The sequence below is a fragment of the Nicotiana sylvestris genome, chromosome 5, assembly GCF_000393655.2.
Source record: "Nicotiana sylvestris chromosome 5, ASM39365v2, whole genome shotgun sequence".
Lineage (NCBI taxonomy): Eukaryota > Viridiplantae > Streptophyta > Magnoliopsida > Solanales > Solanaceae > Nicotiana > Nicotiana sylvestris.
Window position 1 is genome coordinate 31,959,160 of NC_091061.1, and position 17,409 is coordinate 31,976,568.

At 34.9% G+C, this 17,409-nt stretch overlaps 3 protein-coding genes across 3 annotated transcripts; 1 reads left to right on the plus strand and 2 right to left on the minus strand.

The window, feature by feature from the left end:
• Window positions 1-4,525: 4,525 nt before the first annotated feature.
• On the plus strand, window positions 4,526-4,918 carry LOC104240886 (SKP1-like protein 11). The gene has a single exon (XM_009795783.1). It carries the CDS (start codon window positions 4,526-4,528, stop codon window positions 4,916-4,918), a length of 393 nt encoding a protein of 130 aa, XP_009794085.1.
• A 2,117-nt stretch (window positions 4,919-7,035) lies between these two features.
• LOC104240883 (SKP1-like protein 11) lies at window positions 7,036-7,560 on the minus strand. The gene has a single exon (XM_009795781.2). The coding sequence runs from the start codon at window positions 7,558-7,560 to the stop codon at window positions 7,036-7,038; it is 525 nt and encodes a 174-aa protein (XP_009794083.1).
• Window positions 7,561-7,815: 255 nt separating this feature from the next.
• Window positions 7,816-14,891, minus strand: LOC104240885 (tRNA wybutosine-synthesizing protein 2/3/4). Its single transcript, XM_009795782.2, has 9 exons — window positions 13,984-14,891; window positions 12,618-13,008; window positions 11,239-12,399; window positions 11,000-11,129; window positions 9,633-9,868; window positions 9,162-9,297; window positions 8,902-8,978; window positions 8,405-8,511; window positions 7,816-8,282 (listed from the first exon to the last, which is right to left on the minus strand). The coding sequence occupies exons 1-9, from the start codon at window positions 14,792-14,794 to the stop codon at window positions 8,176-8,178; spliced, it is 3,156 nt and encodes a 1,051-aa protein (XP_009794084.1). The 5' UTR covers window positions 14,795-14,891; the 3' UTR covers window positions 7,816-8,175.
• Between the last annotated feature and the right edge of the window lie 2,518 nt (window positions 14,892-17,409).

Here is a 17,409-nt window from a genome sequence, read left to right on the forward strand (position 1 = left end):
TGTTATATCTATGTGGCCTTTGGTAAGGCACCATAATATTGTGAGGTCGCATACCTCCCATATTTCCATTGTTGAGTTGTGGCTGGACTAGCCTATATGGTTGATTTTGTTGGCCCCAATTCTGACCACCCTATCTCTGGCCCCCATAATTAAACACATAATTCATATCCTCAGGGTAATGATGATGCTCACTTTCTGCATTCCACTGGTTACCAATTGGCTAACTAATGCAAGATGTGCATAAGCCCCCATTGGTAGTATCAACAATGTATATCTGCTGCTTCTGCCCTGACTCTTCCACTTTTTTGGTGAGTATACTCATCTGTGTCATTAATGTGGCCATATTTTCAGCAAAAGTATTGGATAGATCTAAGGGCACTGAGTGAACTACTGGAGTGATAGGTACATTCCTGGTTGTCCACCCCGAATTCTGTGTCATCTTGTCAAGCAGGTTCTGGCTTTCTCTCCATGTTTTGCTCTAGAACGCTCCAGCAGCTAAAGCATCAACATTAGCCTTCACACTATCTATCAAACCCATGTAAAATTATTGCCCCAATATCTGATCTGGAATATCGTGGTGCGAATATATAACCAACATCTCTTTGAATCATTCCCACGTTTCTTGCAGTGTCTCCATTGATTTCTGTTTGAAGCTCAAAATTTCATCAATTTGCTGAGCAGTCTTGTTGGGTGGAAAAACTTATTCACAAATTGCTTGACTAACTCCTCCCAAGTCGTTATGGAATTAATGGGGAGTGAGTTTAGCCAAGTGTGGGCAGCTCATGTCATTGAGAATGGAAACAACAACGTTTTATTGCTTCCTGAGTTACGTGAGGCTGCCTTTGAGTTTTGTAGATGGACAGGAAATTCTTCAAATGTTGTTGCGGATCCTCAATGTATGACCCCGAAAATAGTCCCTTGTTTTGCAACAAGTGCAACATGTTGTTCGTGATTTGAAATGACTCGGCCTATATCTACGGGACTAAAATTGTTGTGGCCAAGTTCTCTGTTGTGGGTTGTGCCTAGTCATATAGAAAAGCCTCTGGCACAAGAGGTGCCACTGGCGCTAATGGCGTAGCTGGGTCTACCACGTTATCCCCCATGTCTGGTTCGAGTTGTTCAGTTGATTGTTGTTGTTTGTTTTTCCTGTTGGCCCGATTCAAGGCCTTGAAAAATTTTTCGGGATCTAATAATTCTTCAAATACTTCACTAGTTCTCGATGCGTTTTTAGGCATGCACATGTACAACCAAGTCAACAAACGTTAAAATTTCAATGTATAGATTGAAAATAAAGAAAACTGACTATACTAAGAATTTTTGTATTTCTTTTAACTATAATTGATAACACCGTTAATTTCCTGGCAACGGTGCCAAAATTTGATCACTCCCAACTATGCCTTATAGAAAAGACAAAGCGGTCGCTGCAAATATAAATTCGAGTATTAAGCCCAGAGTCGAATCCACAGTGAATTAACCTACCAACTACTCTTGTTAGACTTACTAAATTCTTTGTAATAAACTTCCTAGATATTTTGAATAACAAATGGAGATGTTTTACTAACTATAACTGAATGAAAGCAAGTAAACTAAAAGCTAACTATGACTGGGTTGTATGCAAATAAGAGAAGGATCTAAGGTTATGATTTCCCCTATTGATGGAATCCTTTCCTGTTATGTTTCGCATAGGTTTGCCTAATCGTCTCTATCGATCATGAGCGCTCTTACTACCGTAAATCTCTCCCGAGTAATTACGATAATTTACTAAACGCAATCTCCCGAGTTACGCTAGCTAGCTTTTATTACAGCTCACTTTAGATCGCACTCAAGGCTTCGTTATCCCTAATCCCGCCTTTAAACCCTCGGTTATTGATCCCTCGTATACTTTGGGAGTGGTGTTGTTCAACAATTACCTAAGTATGCACTCTCTCCCGAGTAATACATAGTAAATAGGCACAGCTAATTGAGGATCCTATCAATTAACTACAACAAGAACGTAGTTGAACAAATAAAAATTAAACCGGGCAAATTGTATTAACATAACACGAAGTTCATCCTTCAACAGGTTCCATCAAAACCCTAGACTAAATATTTAGCTACTCATAGCAAAGCAAGATAAAACCACAAAAGTATTCATAATGTGCAAATAAAAATAACAATAGAAGATTGAAAAACTCTAATGGGTGATTGCTCTTCTCACACTTGTTCTTGCCTCCAATTCAGTCTAAAAACAAGCTTAACCTTTGTTTGGGCGAGTTTGTTGAGTTTATAAAGGGTTAGGATAAGTTTCCCCCGATTTACACTTTAGTCCCAAAATTTCTAGGCGATTATACAGTCGACCGCGGCTGCGGCAGAACGCGGCGTGACCGCGGAGAATCGCAACTATTCTGCCTCAATCTTTTGGCCTACCGTGTTCCAGCCGCGGTCGACCGCCATCGCGGTGGCCTCTTGTCCAATCCCCCTTTGCATCTTTCTTGCTTATTTTCGTTTGGGTTCTTCTTGATTGGCCTTATATCCACATTATTGACTCAAAAACACTTCATAGTCTCTTCTTAACTTGGATTAGTCCCTGCAAAACAAAAGAACACCAATTAGAGTATTTTGTTATCATTTAGCCTTTAAAACATCAATAAAGTATGATATATTTAGAGGGTAAATAGCGTCTATATAACCTACTATCACATGTTCCTATAAAATCGTTTTCTCTTTCTCTGGGGTGAAATCGTTTGTAATAATGAAAATCGTATCTGCGACTGCCTCCAATTAGCCAAGGCAAGTAATGTAGCGATAATTCAATCAAGATGGTGCATTAACAGCTGAAAATGCTACTTACATGAACCAATAACTAATGTATGTATTCAAAATAATCACTAAAGTGGTCAAACTAGAATATTTAATATAATTAATAGTCACCCAATCATAAAAAAGTGATTAAATAATATATTTATCAATCAAAAGATGAACATTAATTAAAGCGTCTGCTTATATCTGTGTGCATTTCTATTATACATGGATGTGCATAATTTCAAGAATAGAGCATACTAGAGTTCTATCAAGCAATATTTAGGGAAGAAGGCGGTGACTTATCTTTATTGAAAGATATCTATTGTGATCTAGCAGACTTCAAGCTCATAGGTTCAAGATTTTAATTATTTTAAGTTACTGGGTTCTAAATTAATAATTTGAACATATTCAATGAATTTTTTTAGACAAATACATGGTTCGAACCAAAGCTACTGGGTTCGGCCGAACCCACACTCGGCTCTCTAGCTCCGCCCTGCTCATTGCTTACTATCTAGCCGAAATCCTTTCTTTAACCCTAATCATTCTTAAAACATGGAATTGAATGCTTCTCACCCCAAAAGTCAATAAATAAAAGAATGAGGAGGAATATTTTTGGCAGAGCAAGACCGATTAACTCATCTGCACATTGTCGGGTACTTCTTATGGTGCCTTTCCCTTACTGTGATTGGTTTCGCTTTCCCTTAATACAATATTCAAATATATTATATATTAAGATCAATAAAATCCTGATTTGAAAGAATGGTCTTTTTCTAGCTTTATAGCCTTTGCTTGGAAATATGCATGTCCTCTATGCTACAAGAATACAGAACTTTCATCCCGTGAACTACCTTAGTCATAACATTGTAGTGAAATAACAAGAAGAGATTCATAAAACGCACTATCATGTTTCATTTTATATAAAAAAAAAAAAAAAAAAAGATAGTTATAGTATTCATCAATTGATGACTAAATTACATTTGATGCATGCAAATTTTTAATTAGCAAAGATATTTTAAGGAAGAAATTTATACCAGAGGGATTTCCTTCCATGATATCATTTAGTGTTAATCTGATTAAGGAATTTTTGCATCATTATTATCAATTACTATTTGGTTAGTAATTTAAAACAAAAGAATATAGAAAATTTCTTTTCTCATAAATTTTCTTTTAGATCATAAGATTGGTAGATTGAGCAAAATGTCATCCTAGTTTATAAGTACGTAGTAATATATAAACATGTAATTATTTCCCACTATCTAGTACATTTTTAATTTTAACCTCAAATATCGAAGCTGATATTTGTTGTTGATGACCCTATGCGGGATTTGAGTCCAAAGAACTGCTTATTAATAAATTAAGTTTAAATATCTTTTATAGCATAAAAATCAGGAAATGAATTAAATGAACGTGATTGACTTATAGTATTCAATCACATACTTATATTGTGATCCATAAACAGATTACAAGTAAAGATAATTCTAGCAAGAAAATTATGACAGAAAGAATTCCTTCCATATCCTTTAAGTATGATCCGATTAAGAAAATCTCTTGTACCATTATTTATACATCAGTTGGTTCCCAAATGTTTCATCCAAGAAGAAGAAATAAAAAGGTTGACCAGTTCTTATCAACATCATCAACAACGGGAGAGAAGAAGATATTGACATTGAAGAGCGGTGACAATGAAGAATTTTATCTTGAGGAATCTTTGGTCTTATAATTACAATCTGAACTTCTCAAGAACATGGTGAAAGAGGAACGTGTTTCCAGCATCCCATTGCCTAGCATCAAAAGCAAGACGCTGGTTAAAATTATTGAATACCTCAAGAAGCATGCAGAGCTCACTCCCTCGAACAAAGAAGACTTCAAGAATTTCGAGAAAGAGTTTGCGAACGTTGTCTTAGGGGAACTGCTTGACATAACAGTGGCAGTAAATTATTTGAAAATCAATGGTTTGCTGGAATTCTGTTGCCAGGCTGTGGCTGACAGAATAAAGGACAAGAGCGTTAAGGCCGTTCGGAAGATATTTAGAATTGAAAGTGATTTCACCCCCGAGAAGAGGCAGAGTTTCGGAGGGAAACTCCTGGGGCCTTTGAAGGTGATCTTGATGATACCATCAACTAGGGTTTTATGGTAGTGAAGGGAACATTTATATTTGATCTGAATAATCATATAGAAATGATTTCTTTCGTACCGATCGATTTGGTGGATATCTGTTTCATTTTTTAAATAAAGCTTTATGCTAAAGAAAAAGGTAGAAACGATATAATATAGTAAAGGGTATTTGATAGTATTTATCTATTCCTTGAAAACTTTGCATTCGATCATTTATATGCTATTTATAGCTATTTTGTCTTCGTGTTGGTTCGAGTGATATATGAATTAATCATAATAGATCTCTTTCTCGTATCGATCAAGCTAATATCAGTTGAATTTTGGAAAAAGATAAAGTTAAGCTAATAAAAGGAAAATCATAAATAATTTCTTACTTAAGGATGGTTGAAAATATTCAGTTCCAGAAAACCTTTGATATGTTCAGTATACTATAGCTATCTTTTGTTTTCATGTTGGTTCGATTGATTTATTTGAATGAAGTAGCTATCATTTGATAATGATTAAGAAACAATCAGATATATGTGACGGCAATGGCTTAAATATAATCTCGTTTATACACTACTCACCAATTATCAATTTTGTTTTGACACATTAAGTGTCAATAGATCAGCTTGGTGTTAATTCCACACAAACCAGCTAGTTATTCGGGGTTATACACCTGTTGTTTTTCTTGAATTTTTTATTTTATTTCATGAAAAGGTTTTAGCATATCTTTCATCAAACGGTTTTATTTTATTACGGATATCAAGTGTCATCAAGGAAGTATCATTTTGAATGAATTGTTGTAAAATAACCAGGGGTGTTCAAACTGAACCGAAAAATCGCACCAAACCGAAAAATCAAATCAAATCGATTAAAAAACCGACTAGGTTTGGTTTGACTTGGTTTGGTATTGAGTAAAAAAAACCCGAACCAAATCGATATATAAATATATAAATTTTATTTATATTTTTAAGACTTTATAGTGAATTTTATTTAGAAAATGTAGAAATAATTGGGATCCTCTCATGTATTAACCTTGAAAGCGTAAATTAACGAAAAATTATTGTTAGACGACTACGAAAATAACTATCATGTATTAATAAAAAATTCTCTTATTAGAATATTTTAATAGATCATCTTTGTCAATTTTTTTCCATATTTACTAAACATATATTCACTTATCAAAGTTTTATCTATAATTTAATAAAGTAAGATTGAAATAATATTCATGTAACAAAAAAACCCGAAAAACCTGACAAAACCGAACCAATCCAAACCAATATAGTTGGTTTGGTTTGATTTTGATAAAAATCGAACCAACCCGGTCCATGTACAGCCCTAAAAATAACCATATATGAGATTTTTCAACAACTATATTTCTCAATCTACTTTAAATTCTATATACTGTGTAAAAATATACTTATCCAGTCAGGTGATTTCTAATATAATTATTGGTAAATCTTTATAATTAACAACAAATGGTTAACCTTACAAAAATTGTACTCCACTAAACATGTTGTTTAGATGAGTCTCAAATGTACTTTGACAATTAGACAAGATGCAATTATCTAGTGTTAAATTTGGATATGATAAAGCCAATTTCTTGGTAAGCTAGGATTTAGATGCTTGTAGGAGCTTAGGATATTTTGTGCACTAGTCCTCCTTTTTGAATAATGGCAGATAGAACCCAACTTTGGTTTAGCAGTTATAATTAAAAAGAAAAATTGGCGTCGTATATGTTCTGAAGAAAAAGAAAAAAAATCGAGGTGCCATATCTTTTTACTTGTGTTTGAATTGTGTGAAAAATGATATCTACTTTTACTTCTAAACTAAATGCTAACAGCCGAAATTGCAAGCAAATAGAGAGCAGTAGATTGTCATCAATCACTGTTATAAGCTTCATTTGTACATATATATTGACTTGTCCTTGACCTTTTGATTTTGAAATATAACAAACAAAAATTCATAACGAATGGATACACAACGAAGTGTTGAGTTTATAGGCAATAAGTTTTCTAATAAAATCCCATATAAGTAGGCTAATGAAACCGAAATTATTAGGACAAAAATTCATATAGAAAAATAAAAGGAAACACCTAATATGTTAAAACATAACCAAAAAACCTAAAGATTACATAAACGAAGACATAATTAAGTCTAGTCAAGGGATTCATCGAACTCTTCTCCTTCAAAGGCCCATGCATTTTCTTTTCGAACGGCCTCTTCTTCCCCCTTAGTGTAATCACATTCAACATTGAAAATTTTTCGAACAGCCACGTGCGACTTGTTCTTGATCTTATCAGCAATAGCCTGAGCACAAAGATCGAGCAAAGCCTTAATGTCAAGGAAATTCGCAGCCAATATGATGTTGAAGAGTTTTTGCATCTTAACGCTAACGAATTCCTTATCAAAGTCCTTGATTTTTGTTTTCTTGATTTCTTCTTCTTCGTCTGAACCCGAGATTTCTGCATGCTTTTTGAGATACTCAAATATTTTGACTAGGGCTTCAGTGTCAACGTTGGGTAGCGGTATGGTGTTGGACGCACAATCATCTTCTACCATGTTCTTGATTGTTACAGACCCGATGGCGATGGATTCTTCTAGTTGGAACTCATCGCCATCGCTACTCTTCAAGATCAAAACCTTATTCTCTGTTGCAGGTATTGTTGAAGATGAAGCCATGAGAAAGTTTTTCGGAGAAGATTTGAAAAAAAAAGTTCCAAAGAAGTGAATGATGAGGAATTGGTATAGGCATTGGTATTTATAGGGCTAAAGCTAAACCCAAACATATTCGGCTTTACTTCTTGTTTTTTCTAAATCAACTTGGTCTCGGAAACCAACCTTATAAGTTATAACTGACTTCAGCCTAAAATAGTATTTCCTCTTTTTTTCCGCGTATTATAGAACTAAAATTCCAAGTAGATAACAAATCGGCAATAAGGATAATAAATCATAATTATATTTATACATTAACAGATTTACACCTTGTTCGCAACATATTATAATTCTTTAATCACATAATTATCTTTTTTCAATGGAGCACATATTTGATTCAATTTCTTTAATCACATAAAGTTCCCCAAATAATACAAAATTCACCCCCAAAAAATGCTAGTAATTACTAAGCACCCTTGACATAACATCACTAATATATTTCCCCTATTTCATCTAAGATAGTCAATCTGGATAACATTTCATAGTCCACATGCCAGAAATAGATTAAATAATGAATTGAACAGAACCCTCAGCAGCTACTGTTTGCAGCAACCTTCAAATGGGATTTATGAACTCAAAAACTTATGTCTCAATCTGCTTGCATCTCACATCTGCAACAAGATGGCGGATATGGGGCGCATACCATTTCACCCTCTCGACGTGTTCTACTGATACCTCCCAGTAGTGACCTGTTAACAGTGAAATGTTCGATTAGCTATCTCGATGTGATTTACTTCTCCAAGTTTCTAGCCAAGGCTTAACAGCAAGAATGTAACATAATCCTGTTGATATAAAGTCGGAAAAACTATACCTTCAGATCTAGTAATTTCTTGGATTGACTCGGAAACATAGTTTGTCCAGACAGTTTCTTCAGAATCTTTGACATTGCCATGGATGTGCAATATACCACCCTTGTCTCTGCATGTCACACATTAGGTTAGAGATTAAATCAACAGGAGACTAGCAGATCGAGGAAGGCTTATTGCGTGCTATGAAAGAATATGCCAGGCACTACATTCAACAAAAGTTTTTGTTGTTGTTCCCTAATTTTCATGCAGTTATTAGAAAAGAGAGAATTTTAAAACTAAAAAGGAAGAGGATTTCGCTTGAATTTCATTTGCAAATGTTTTTTCCCCGCATTTGTTTGATAGCAGGACGAGAGACAGAATAGCTAAATAAAGGAGAGAGATCACACAGTATTTCCATTCCCTTCAGCTTCCACAGGTCTTAATCTTCTATGTCAGTCAATTTATTAAGGGAAAAACGAGATTCTAAACCACATTCATAACATTTTCGAGATATACATACCTTAATGCTCTGACAGCAGTACCCCAACTACCCTCGCTTATGGGAATGAGACCGAGACATACTCTATCAGCTACACCCTGCAAAAGTGAACAATAGGGATTGAACACAAGAATCAAACTAAGCAAGTGAAGCAATTTCTTTCTTTTTTGTAAAAAAAATCAACCGACAAGACAAGTTAGCTGATAGATATATTTACAAGCATAAAGATATTAACAAAACTAAGAAAAAAGGTGGCATTGGCAACGATTGAAGTTGCATACTTTTGGTGCTGTAATTCTATTATCTCCTTCGAGTAATACACAACGATCAGCAACAAGATTGGCTTCAAGGTTACGACGAAGTGCCTCAACTGCGTGGGGGTTCCATTCACAAGCATACACGAGCTTGGCTTTGGCCCTAACAAAGTACATTACAAATACAATAAATCTCTGACATGATATCAAGGAAAGAACAAAGGTATGATTAGCAATTCTGGAATTTTAGGCATTAAGACCAATCAATGGATTGCATCATGACCATAACATATCTACTGCCTCGTGCAAATCATGTACACGTAAAATCACCTTGAGATGCGAAAAGTGAAAAAAAATTTATAAATAAGGCTTAAATTAACACCAATTGAATATCCAACTCTGTTTTTGCTCGAGGTTTATACAGCCGAACTGAAGGCAGAGATTGAAATGATTTTACATAAAGAAAGTGAAAAGGAGATAAAAGCAACAAAGAATCACCTCACTAAGAAGGGTAGGACAAAGTATCCAATACCAGCAAACAAATCTACTATAACTTCATCTTTGCAGTCAAAGTGGCCCATTCGAAGCTTCTCAGAGAGATTGCCCCATGAGAACATGCACTTAGTAGCATCAAAAGAATAAAGAATACCATTTTCTCGATGGTTGACCCAACCGTCATCCCCAACAAGCATCTCCAAAGTACTGCCCCTCGTACCAGTTGGTGCAATTCGCCCCTAAAATAATTAAGCGCACACCATTAACAACATATGCAACGAAAGCAATCAACTAGAATGGCCGTGGAACATTTCTAACTTTGGAAAAGCAAGTAGACCTTTAGTCGGTGCTTCAACTACTACCTAGAATGGCAGTTTTCAGGATAAATTAAGCTGAGCTCATAAGAAGTCACCCCAGGAGCAGGAAATAATGCTATGACACCGCTAACACTTCAAGAATCTGAGAGGCTATTCACGGTGTTACAGAAGTTCTGAAAGAGGACTAGACATATTAAATATGCTACTCCATCAATTATAAATTAAATATCACCAAAAATAATTTTAAGTTTCTTGAAATCATATACCTTTCTACTTGTACACAATTAGTTGACGAGACCTCTCATATACCAAACAGTTAAAAGAAAGTAACTTATCACTTGATACCCACTTGTCATAGTTGTTGAATTATCTAACCAACTCATCTAAAACCTAAGCTATAAGAGATGACACTTTTATTTGCTTAATTGTGGCTTTAACACGCCTCTTTTCATGCGGGTATGATTCTTTTTCATGAAACATGCAAGCGGAAGTCCATTTTTATAATGGGTAGGGGTGAAACTCGAATCTAGGACTTTTTACTGCTCTAGTACCATTTTGAATTGTGCAACCAACTCATCTAGAAGCTTAAGCAATTTTAGAGAGCACATATTTAGAGTGAACATTCATCTCTTCCCCCCTCCTTAAACCAAATAAAAAAGAAAGAAGAGATGAAAGAAGCTACTTTTGTTTCTCATCAGAAGTAAACAAAAGCCACGCCCTCGGTAACCAGAGCTCAAAATTGAAATTATTCACATTGTGAGATAATACTGGGCATGTTGTTGTTGTTGTTGTTGAGTCCATTACAAAAAAGAATAATTTGAACAAGGTAACACCGTAACAGGGAACATACTTCTCAAATCCCAAAAATTTCCTAGCACTCAACCAATAATGGAATTACGACAAATGAGTGACATACAAAAGGAATGTCATTTGGGTCACATCTTACACTAATAGTTAGGTATGCATAAGCTATTTTTGTCTAAAATACCAGTAACTAAAAGCACGCATAATACTCCTACCTATAGTTTAAGTAATACACTATCACTAACTTACTTGTCGAGCAAGGCGATGAGCCCCGAGGGATTTTGCGACCATAAACCAAAGCTCCTGGCCAATCAAGTCCCATGCTGAGTCCTTGAAGGATGTTATAGGAAGCACAACAATATCACCAAGTCGTTCCCATCTAATGAGAGGAAGGATGTTAACTTGTCACCTTATATTGAAAACTTAGAAAACAACAATTAATTCATTATTCTCAGATAAACGAAGTGGAAAATAACATAAAATGAAACCTTGAAGGTAACTCCTCTAAAAGTTGCAACGGCAGACCTCGGTCACTTAACAGAGAGGCTACAGCTTCCGTCATCACTTTGAATGGAGAATGTGAAGCTTTTTTAACTCTGATGATTTCATCAGCTAGTATAGTTGCTCCACATTCAATCAGAATATTCAACGCTGTTGAAATGCAGGTATCTTTCATTGGTGTTCCCTCTTGACAAACAGATTCAGGAACATCTCCCAGGCTATTTCTCTGGTTGAATAAAGAGCAAAAGTTTTCTGTGACAGGGAAACAGATATCCTTTCCATCATCCTGTGAATGGACCTTTCTCCCAAGATCTAACCATCCAAACTTTTTCAGCATATCCTTTGCCATTTTCGCATCTTTCCTTTTAAGCCGAATAACCCAATGGGAAGCAACCATCTGACTTCTAGCAATTCCAGAATCTCTACCCTCTGAATTCTGATGAAAGCTTCCGTTATTTACTGGTTCCACTTCGTTCTGTGGAAAACAAGAGGAAATGTTCATTTCTCTCATCGTTTCTTCCTCTTGATAAATGGCATGCTTATTTTCCTCGTGTAAATGCATGGGACTTTCTATTAGTGATATCAAAGGTAACAGATCTAGTTTCACTGGTTCACTGAACTTTGTTCCAAATGCATAACAGGCTGCACCACCACCAATCATTATAAGGTCATTATCAACAATATTTGCCGTACTACGAACAAACAGGCCTTCACCAATAGAACTGATAGTAATATGTTTCCACAAATGAGATTCCAAATTGAGTAATGATAATCTCTGGTTCTGTTGACTAACAGGGCAGCCCCCAATGATCCCGAGATATTTCTTATAAATAAACATAGAATGAGAAAATTTTGCAGCTGGTCCTCCAATCATCTTTTCTTTCTTCCAAAGACATGTTTTCACATCAAAACTATACAGGTCCCCTAGAGCCTTTTGGCCATCATATCCCCCAAATACAAATAATCGAGTCCCATATGCTGCCATTGAATGAGAATGACGTGCACATGGCAATTCCCCTTGAACTTGTACTTCGCTCCATTCAAAGTTTTGTGTGTCGATGACATACAGTGATGAGAATGTTATATCATTCTGAATTCCCCCAAATATATAAATTCTTGAACCTACAGTAGCTGCAGCATGTCTATGCCTGTACTGCACAAAAGTAACTGACTATCTTAGAGTATGAGGTTAAGAGATAAATTATATATAAGAGATTCTAACACATATAAAAGGAAAGCAAAAAAAAGAGTATAAACCTCTGAAAGCTAATATTTCTGCTAAAGAAGACACCAGAATATATAAATATATATAGAGCAGAAACACTCCACACAGTAGCCATTGAAGAAAAGATGACACAAACAGCACCTTGGAAGGAATGGACTGTCTGAACACTCTAACAGCCGCCAATCTTTCTTTGTCACGTTAAAAACCCACACATCGTTCAGAATATTTAAAGGGTCAGCTCTTCCTCCAATCACATACATTGAATCTCCAATCATGGATGATGTATGACCCACACGTGGACATGGGGCATCCAAGACATCAATCAACTCCATCCTTCCACTTTCTAGATCAAGAAGCAACAGATCATCTCTTCGTGCATGTCTTCCTATTCCTCCAAAGCCACCAAATATGAGAACCTTCTTGTTATCCAATGTAGAAGCAGAGTGACCCCAGAGGAATAGCCTCTCAATTGATTCACCAGAAATCACCAATTTAATAGTGTGTAGGTTGATTTCAGGGGCTACTTCTGATCCTGTCAATTAATTAAATATTAGGACTTGTTGTCACATTCAAGCGAATATATCCTGCAATCCAACATACATTAGCGGTCAGAGTACTACCACGCTTATGCATTCGCAACAATTAACCAAAGTTGCACTGGTATATTAATAATATATTCGAATTTTAAGGGCAATGAAACAAAGAGAATATAGGAGTCAAGATGTTGAGCTTAGAGTAAACTACGATGCATATCTTGAGGTTTTCAAGCTCTAAAGTTGATTAAACATGCATTGCATTGCATTTTTATCAACATAGCAGGTTCTACATATACTTATGCACTTCCCTTTTTTAACTTATAGAGTGCCGACATTTAGCATAATAAAGCATTTACACTCACCTGCATAATCAACGTGCAAGTTAAAACATCATGAATCCTCCCAGATACAGCACTCAATCATGGCCTGTGTCAGATGGACTCAATCATAGTTGTATATACAATGAGGGTGTGTGCAAGTGTTTAGCAGGGGTGTACACGCACTTTTTTTTGCTTTATTTTGGTTTATTTTGAATAATCCACATCAAAAACTAATACAATGTGACATGTTTCCTATCATTTTATGACGCTTTCCAATATACGGATAAGATTCTGCACTTTCCTTTAATTATTAGACATTCACAGATTACCAAGATGAACAGAGACAAAGTCACAAGTAAGATCAATTTCTTCCAATTCTAGTGGACTACTCTATGATAAGATTTCCTGACAAGTGACAACAATGTAAGAAAACTAGATTCACCTGCCATAATGTATAATACAATGTCTCACACAGTAGATTCGCAATCACATGATGATACAACAACATTATCTGATCGGCGACATATGCACAACAATATCTTATAGAGTAAAAAAAAAAAAAAAAAAAAAAAACTCATATCCTTAAACTACAAAAGCAAAATTGTATTGAAATGTGATATGGATCAATTAGGATATACAGAGAATAATTACCAGAACAAGAATCATCTAAGTCTCTTCTTTTAGCATTTCCATTTCCACTAACACCATTACCCAAAGAATTTTCCAAAAATTCAGACTCCTTGGTATTAAAACAAACTGGAACCTCATCACATTCCACCTTTCCATTATCTAAAAGCTCCCCATTACTAATATGTGTACCCAAAAACCCGTTTTTCAACAATGCATCAAGAAAGATATCAGTTCTTTTTTTATTAGTCTCCATTTTCTCATTTGCTAACATAACAAGGTACTCTACATATTCAGGAGACACCATTAACTTATCAGTATCCCCTAACGGCACTTCCAATCGAATCGAACACCGTATAGCAATGATCACTCTTTTCTTGTTAACACTGGTAATACCACTCTCCCTAAACCCACATGAAATAGCTAATGACACCAAAAACTGAGCTGACTCTATGTCCTTACACTCCACTGCAATAATCAAAGGCTCAAACCTGAACACGAGGCTATGTAGCTGAGTCAACTCGTTGACTTTTTGAGTTGACTCGGTTGGAAAAAGGAGGGGTAAAACCAAGTGGGGTTGAATTGGGTCGTGAGAAATGAAGACCCATTTGCCTCCTTTAGCTTTTTTCCTAGTGTGGTTGTTGAAGGGGTTGGTGGGTGTTGAAAGAATGGAGATACGGCCAGAACAAGAACTGGTGGTGAAATATGAAGGGTGTGAGTTAAGGGTGTTGAGTAAAGGGATAATTGGTGCGTCTATGTTGCCTTTTGGTGATTTGTCTGGTTCTGGTGAATTGATTGAAGCTAAAGTTGCTGCCTTTCTCTTCTCGAACTCCATTGAATTTGACTGTATTCTTGCTCAGTAGCTGAATTAGGGTTTAAGCATTATGGACGATGATAGGGGGACTGTGTGATTTGGGGTTTAGGGCATGGTGTTTGATTTTGATTTTCATTTCGGGCTTGAATGAGTTCGGGCCTTCGACCTGGCCCATAAAGACGATATGTTGGATCAAGTGTTACATGTCTATGTTTGCGTAAAATTTTAATTTTAGGAAAAATGGCACAGCATAGTCACTCTTAAAATAATAGCCGAATTTTATAATAGCCGAATGTAAATAATTTTTTGCACTGGTTAAAAGTAATAATACCCCAAAATTCTAACGGCGCCCTATTAGTCGCATCCTTTTAACTTATACTCACTTTTTAAAAAATATTTAGTTAGTATCCAAAATATAAATAACTTCTGTATTTTACAGTAATGAGCTGATGTGACGCTCTTCTCTTTGCTATTGCTTAGAGTTTCTTTTTCTTCTTCCTCTTAGTTGCAAAATGAGATTGTTAGATTTGTTGTTGTGTTGACAAATTGATGATTGAGGATTGTTCTGTGTGATGTTTAAAAGTTATGTTTCAAATTTAAGCTCATTTAGGTGTTGAGTTGTTGAAATTCGAAAAATAAGTTTCTATTTTTTAGCCATTTACACTTCACACTAAAAAGTCTTAAATGCAAGCAAAAATTAGCTACACTTCATATCCATTAAAGTGTTAAGTGCATCTTAAATGTAATTTTTGTACTTCAAGCTAAAGGACTTAAGTGTATGCAAAAATTAGCCGCACTTCAGACTAAAACAGTCGTAAGTGCATTTTAAATTTGTAACTTCAGACGCGAATTTTTCAACTTCAAAGCTGCTAAGTCAGAAGTTGACACTAAAACAAGTAAATTTATAAATTTTTAAATTTTTATACAATGCAGGTATAACTTCAATGGTGATTCAAAAAATGAGCACGTATATAAATCCCCTCATGCTTAGTTGGTCCTCAATTGAAGCCTGGTTACATGGAGAGGAAGTGCACTTTTGGGACCCCTATTTGCCGAAGTTTGCCAACGTTAATTGCATGTTAAATAATTTGAAAACCTGAATATAACTTAAATAACAGGGCAAAAACTGGATGCTGAGTATAATTCCCACGGCTTACATGTTAGGGGTGGCTCAATGGCGAAGTCAGAAATTTACTCAAGGGTGTTCAAGCTTGAAAGAAGTGAAAAATATTCTTCGAGAAAGAGTGTTCAATATATGTTATATACTTCTAAAATCTAATATTTTATCTATATACGCAGTGTAATTTTCCGACGAAGGATGGTCAGTTGACCACCCTTTATAACATGTAGCTTCACCCATGGGGTGGCTTATGAAACCTTATACTAGATAGGATAGCGGGAGAAATTCAAAAATAGCCAAATTTACAAGTAGTCATTGAAAAATAGCCATAGTTTTAAAAGTAATTTAGCACTTTTCATGTAAAAAAAAATTCTGAACGAAAACACTGTTCAAAATTCGAAAAATATTCCAGCATACTATACTAAAATTTCAGTATAATATTCTCGAACTCTAGTATTATACTGGAGTTCTAGTATAATATATCGGTCCAGCATAATATGCTAGAAGTTCATACACATGTGCTCCAATCTCCATTATATTATGCTGAAACTTTTCGCGTGTTGGAGTTTCAGCGTAATATGCTGGAAGTAGGGGTGTACAAAGGAAACCAACAAACCGCACCAACCTGATAATCCAAATCAAACCGAGGAAAAAAAACCCGACTAAGGTTTGGTTTGATATTGGAAAAAAAAATCCGACCATAATTGGTTTGGTTTGGTTTTAACTAAAGAAAGTCAAACTGAAACCAAACCAACCTGACATTACATATATAGAAATTTCACATATATTTAAATGTACTTATTGTGATGTAATTTATAAATATTTCTTAAAATTTTATATAATTTTATCTTTTTAGGTATTATTTCAAGGTTGGACTTAGAACTCTTGAATGTTCCAATAAGTTTTATAGCCGTTAATATTAGTAAATTAAATAATGCTAACAAAAGCCCAAACCAAAATCAAATCAATACTAATGCTAACAAAAGACATTCAATTCAATACTACGAATGGGAATGTATTGAATATCTATTTTTTGTTTTGCAATAATTTAGATAAAAATGCATAACCTATTTTTATTTTTTCTTTAGTGTTTAGTCATGTAATTAATACTCCCTTATTAGTCTACTTACTTAGTATGACTTAGTACTTTTAGATTATGTTTATTTTTATTATAACTTTTAAATTAGCAATATTCATATTACATAATTTTATTGTTTTTATTGTTGAATATTTTAGGATAATGCCATGACACATATCATATTTTGTATTATTTTCTCGAAAAATACTTTATATAGTTGTATCTTACTAGGATTAAAGAAATATTTTGAGCACAAGTTATATGTTTGTTCTACGAAAATTTTACCGGAAAAAAACCTGAAAACATCCGAATAACCCGAAAAACCGAGATTGAAAACCCCGAGTTTTATTGGTTTGGTTTGATTTTTAGATTTAATAACCCGACACAATTGGTTTGGTTTGGTAATTATAAAATCCGAACCAACTCGACCTATGTACA

Bases quoted from the DNA above. Each gene is read 5' to 3' on its own strand.
- LOC104240886 (XM_009795783.1), top strand. From the start codon at position 4,526: ATGGTGAAAGAGGAACGTGTTTCCAGCATCCCATTGCCTAGCATCAAA.
- LOC104240883 (XM_009795781.2), bottom strand. From the start codon at position 7,560: ATGGCTTCATCTTCAACAATACCTGCAACAGAGAATAAGGTTTTGATC.
- LOC104240885 (XM_009795782.2), bottom strand. From the start codon at position 14,794: ATGGAGTTCGAGAAGAGAAAGGCAGCAACTTTAGCTTCAATCAATTCA. The intron at 13,009-13,983 runs GTAATTATTCTC...ATTAATTGACAG, and splicing joins CTTAGATGATTCTTGTTCTG to GATCAGAAGTAGCCCCTGAA. The intron at 8,512-8,901 runs GTATGTATATCT...TGTGACATGCAG, and splicing joins ACTGCTGTCAGAGCATTAAG to AGACAAGGGTGGTATATTGC.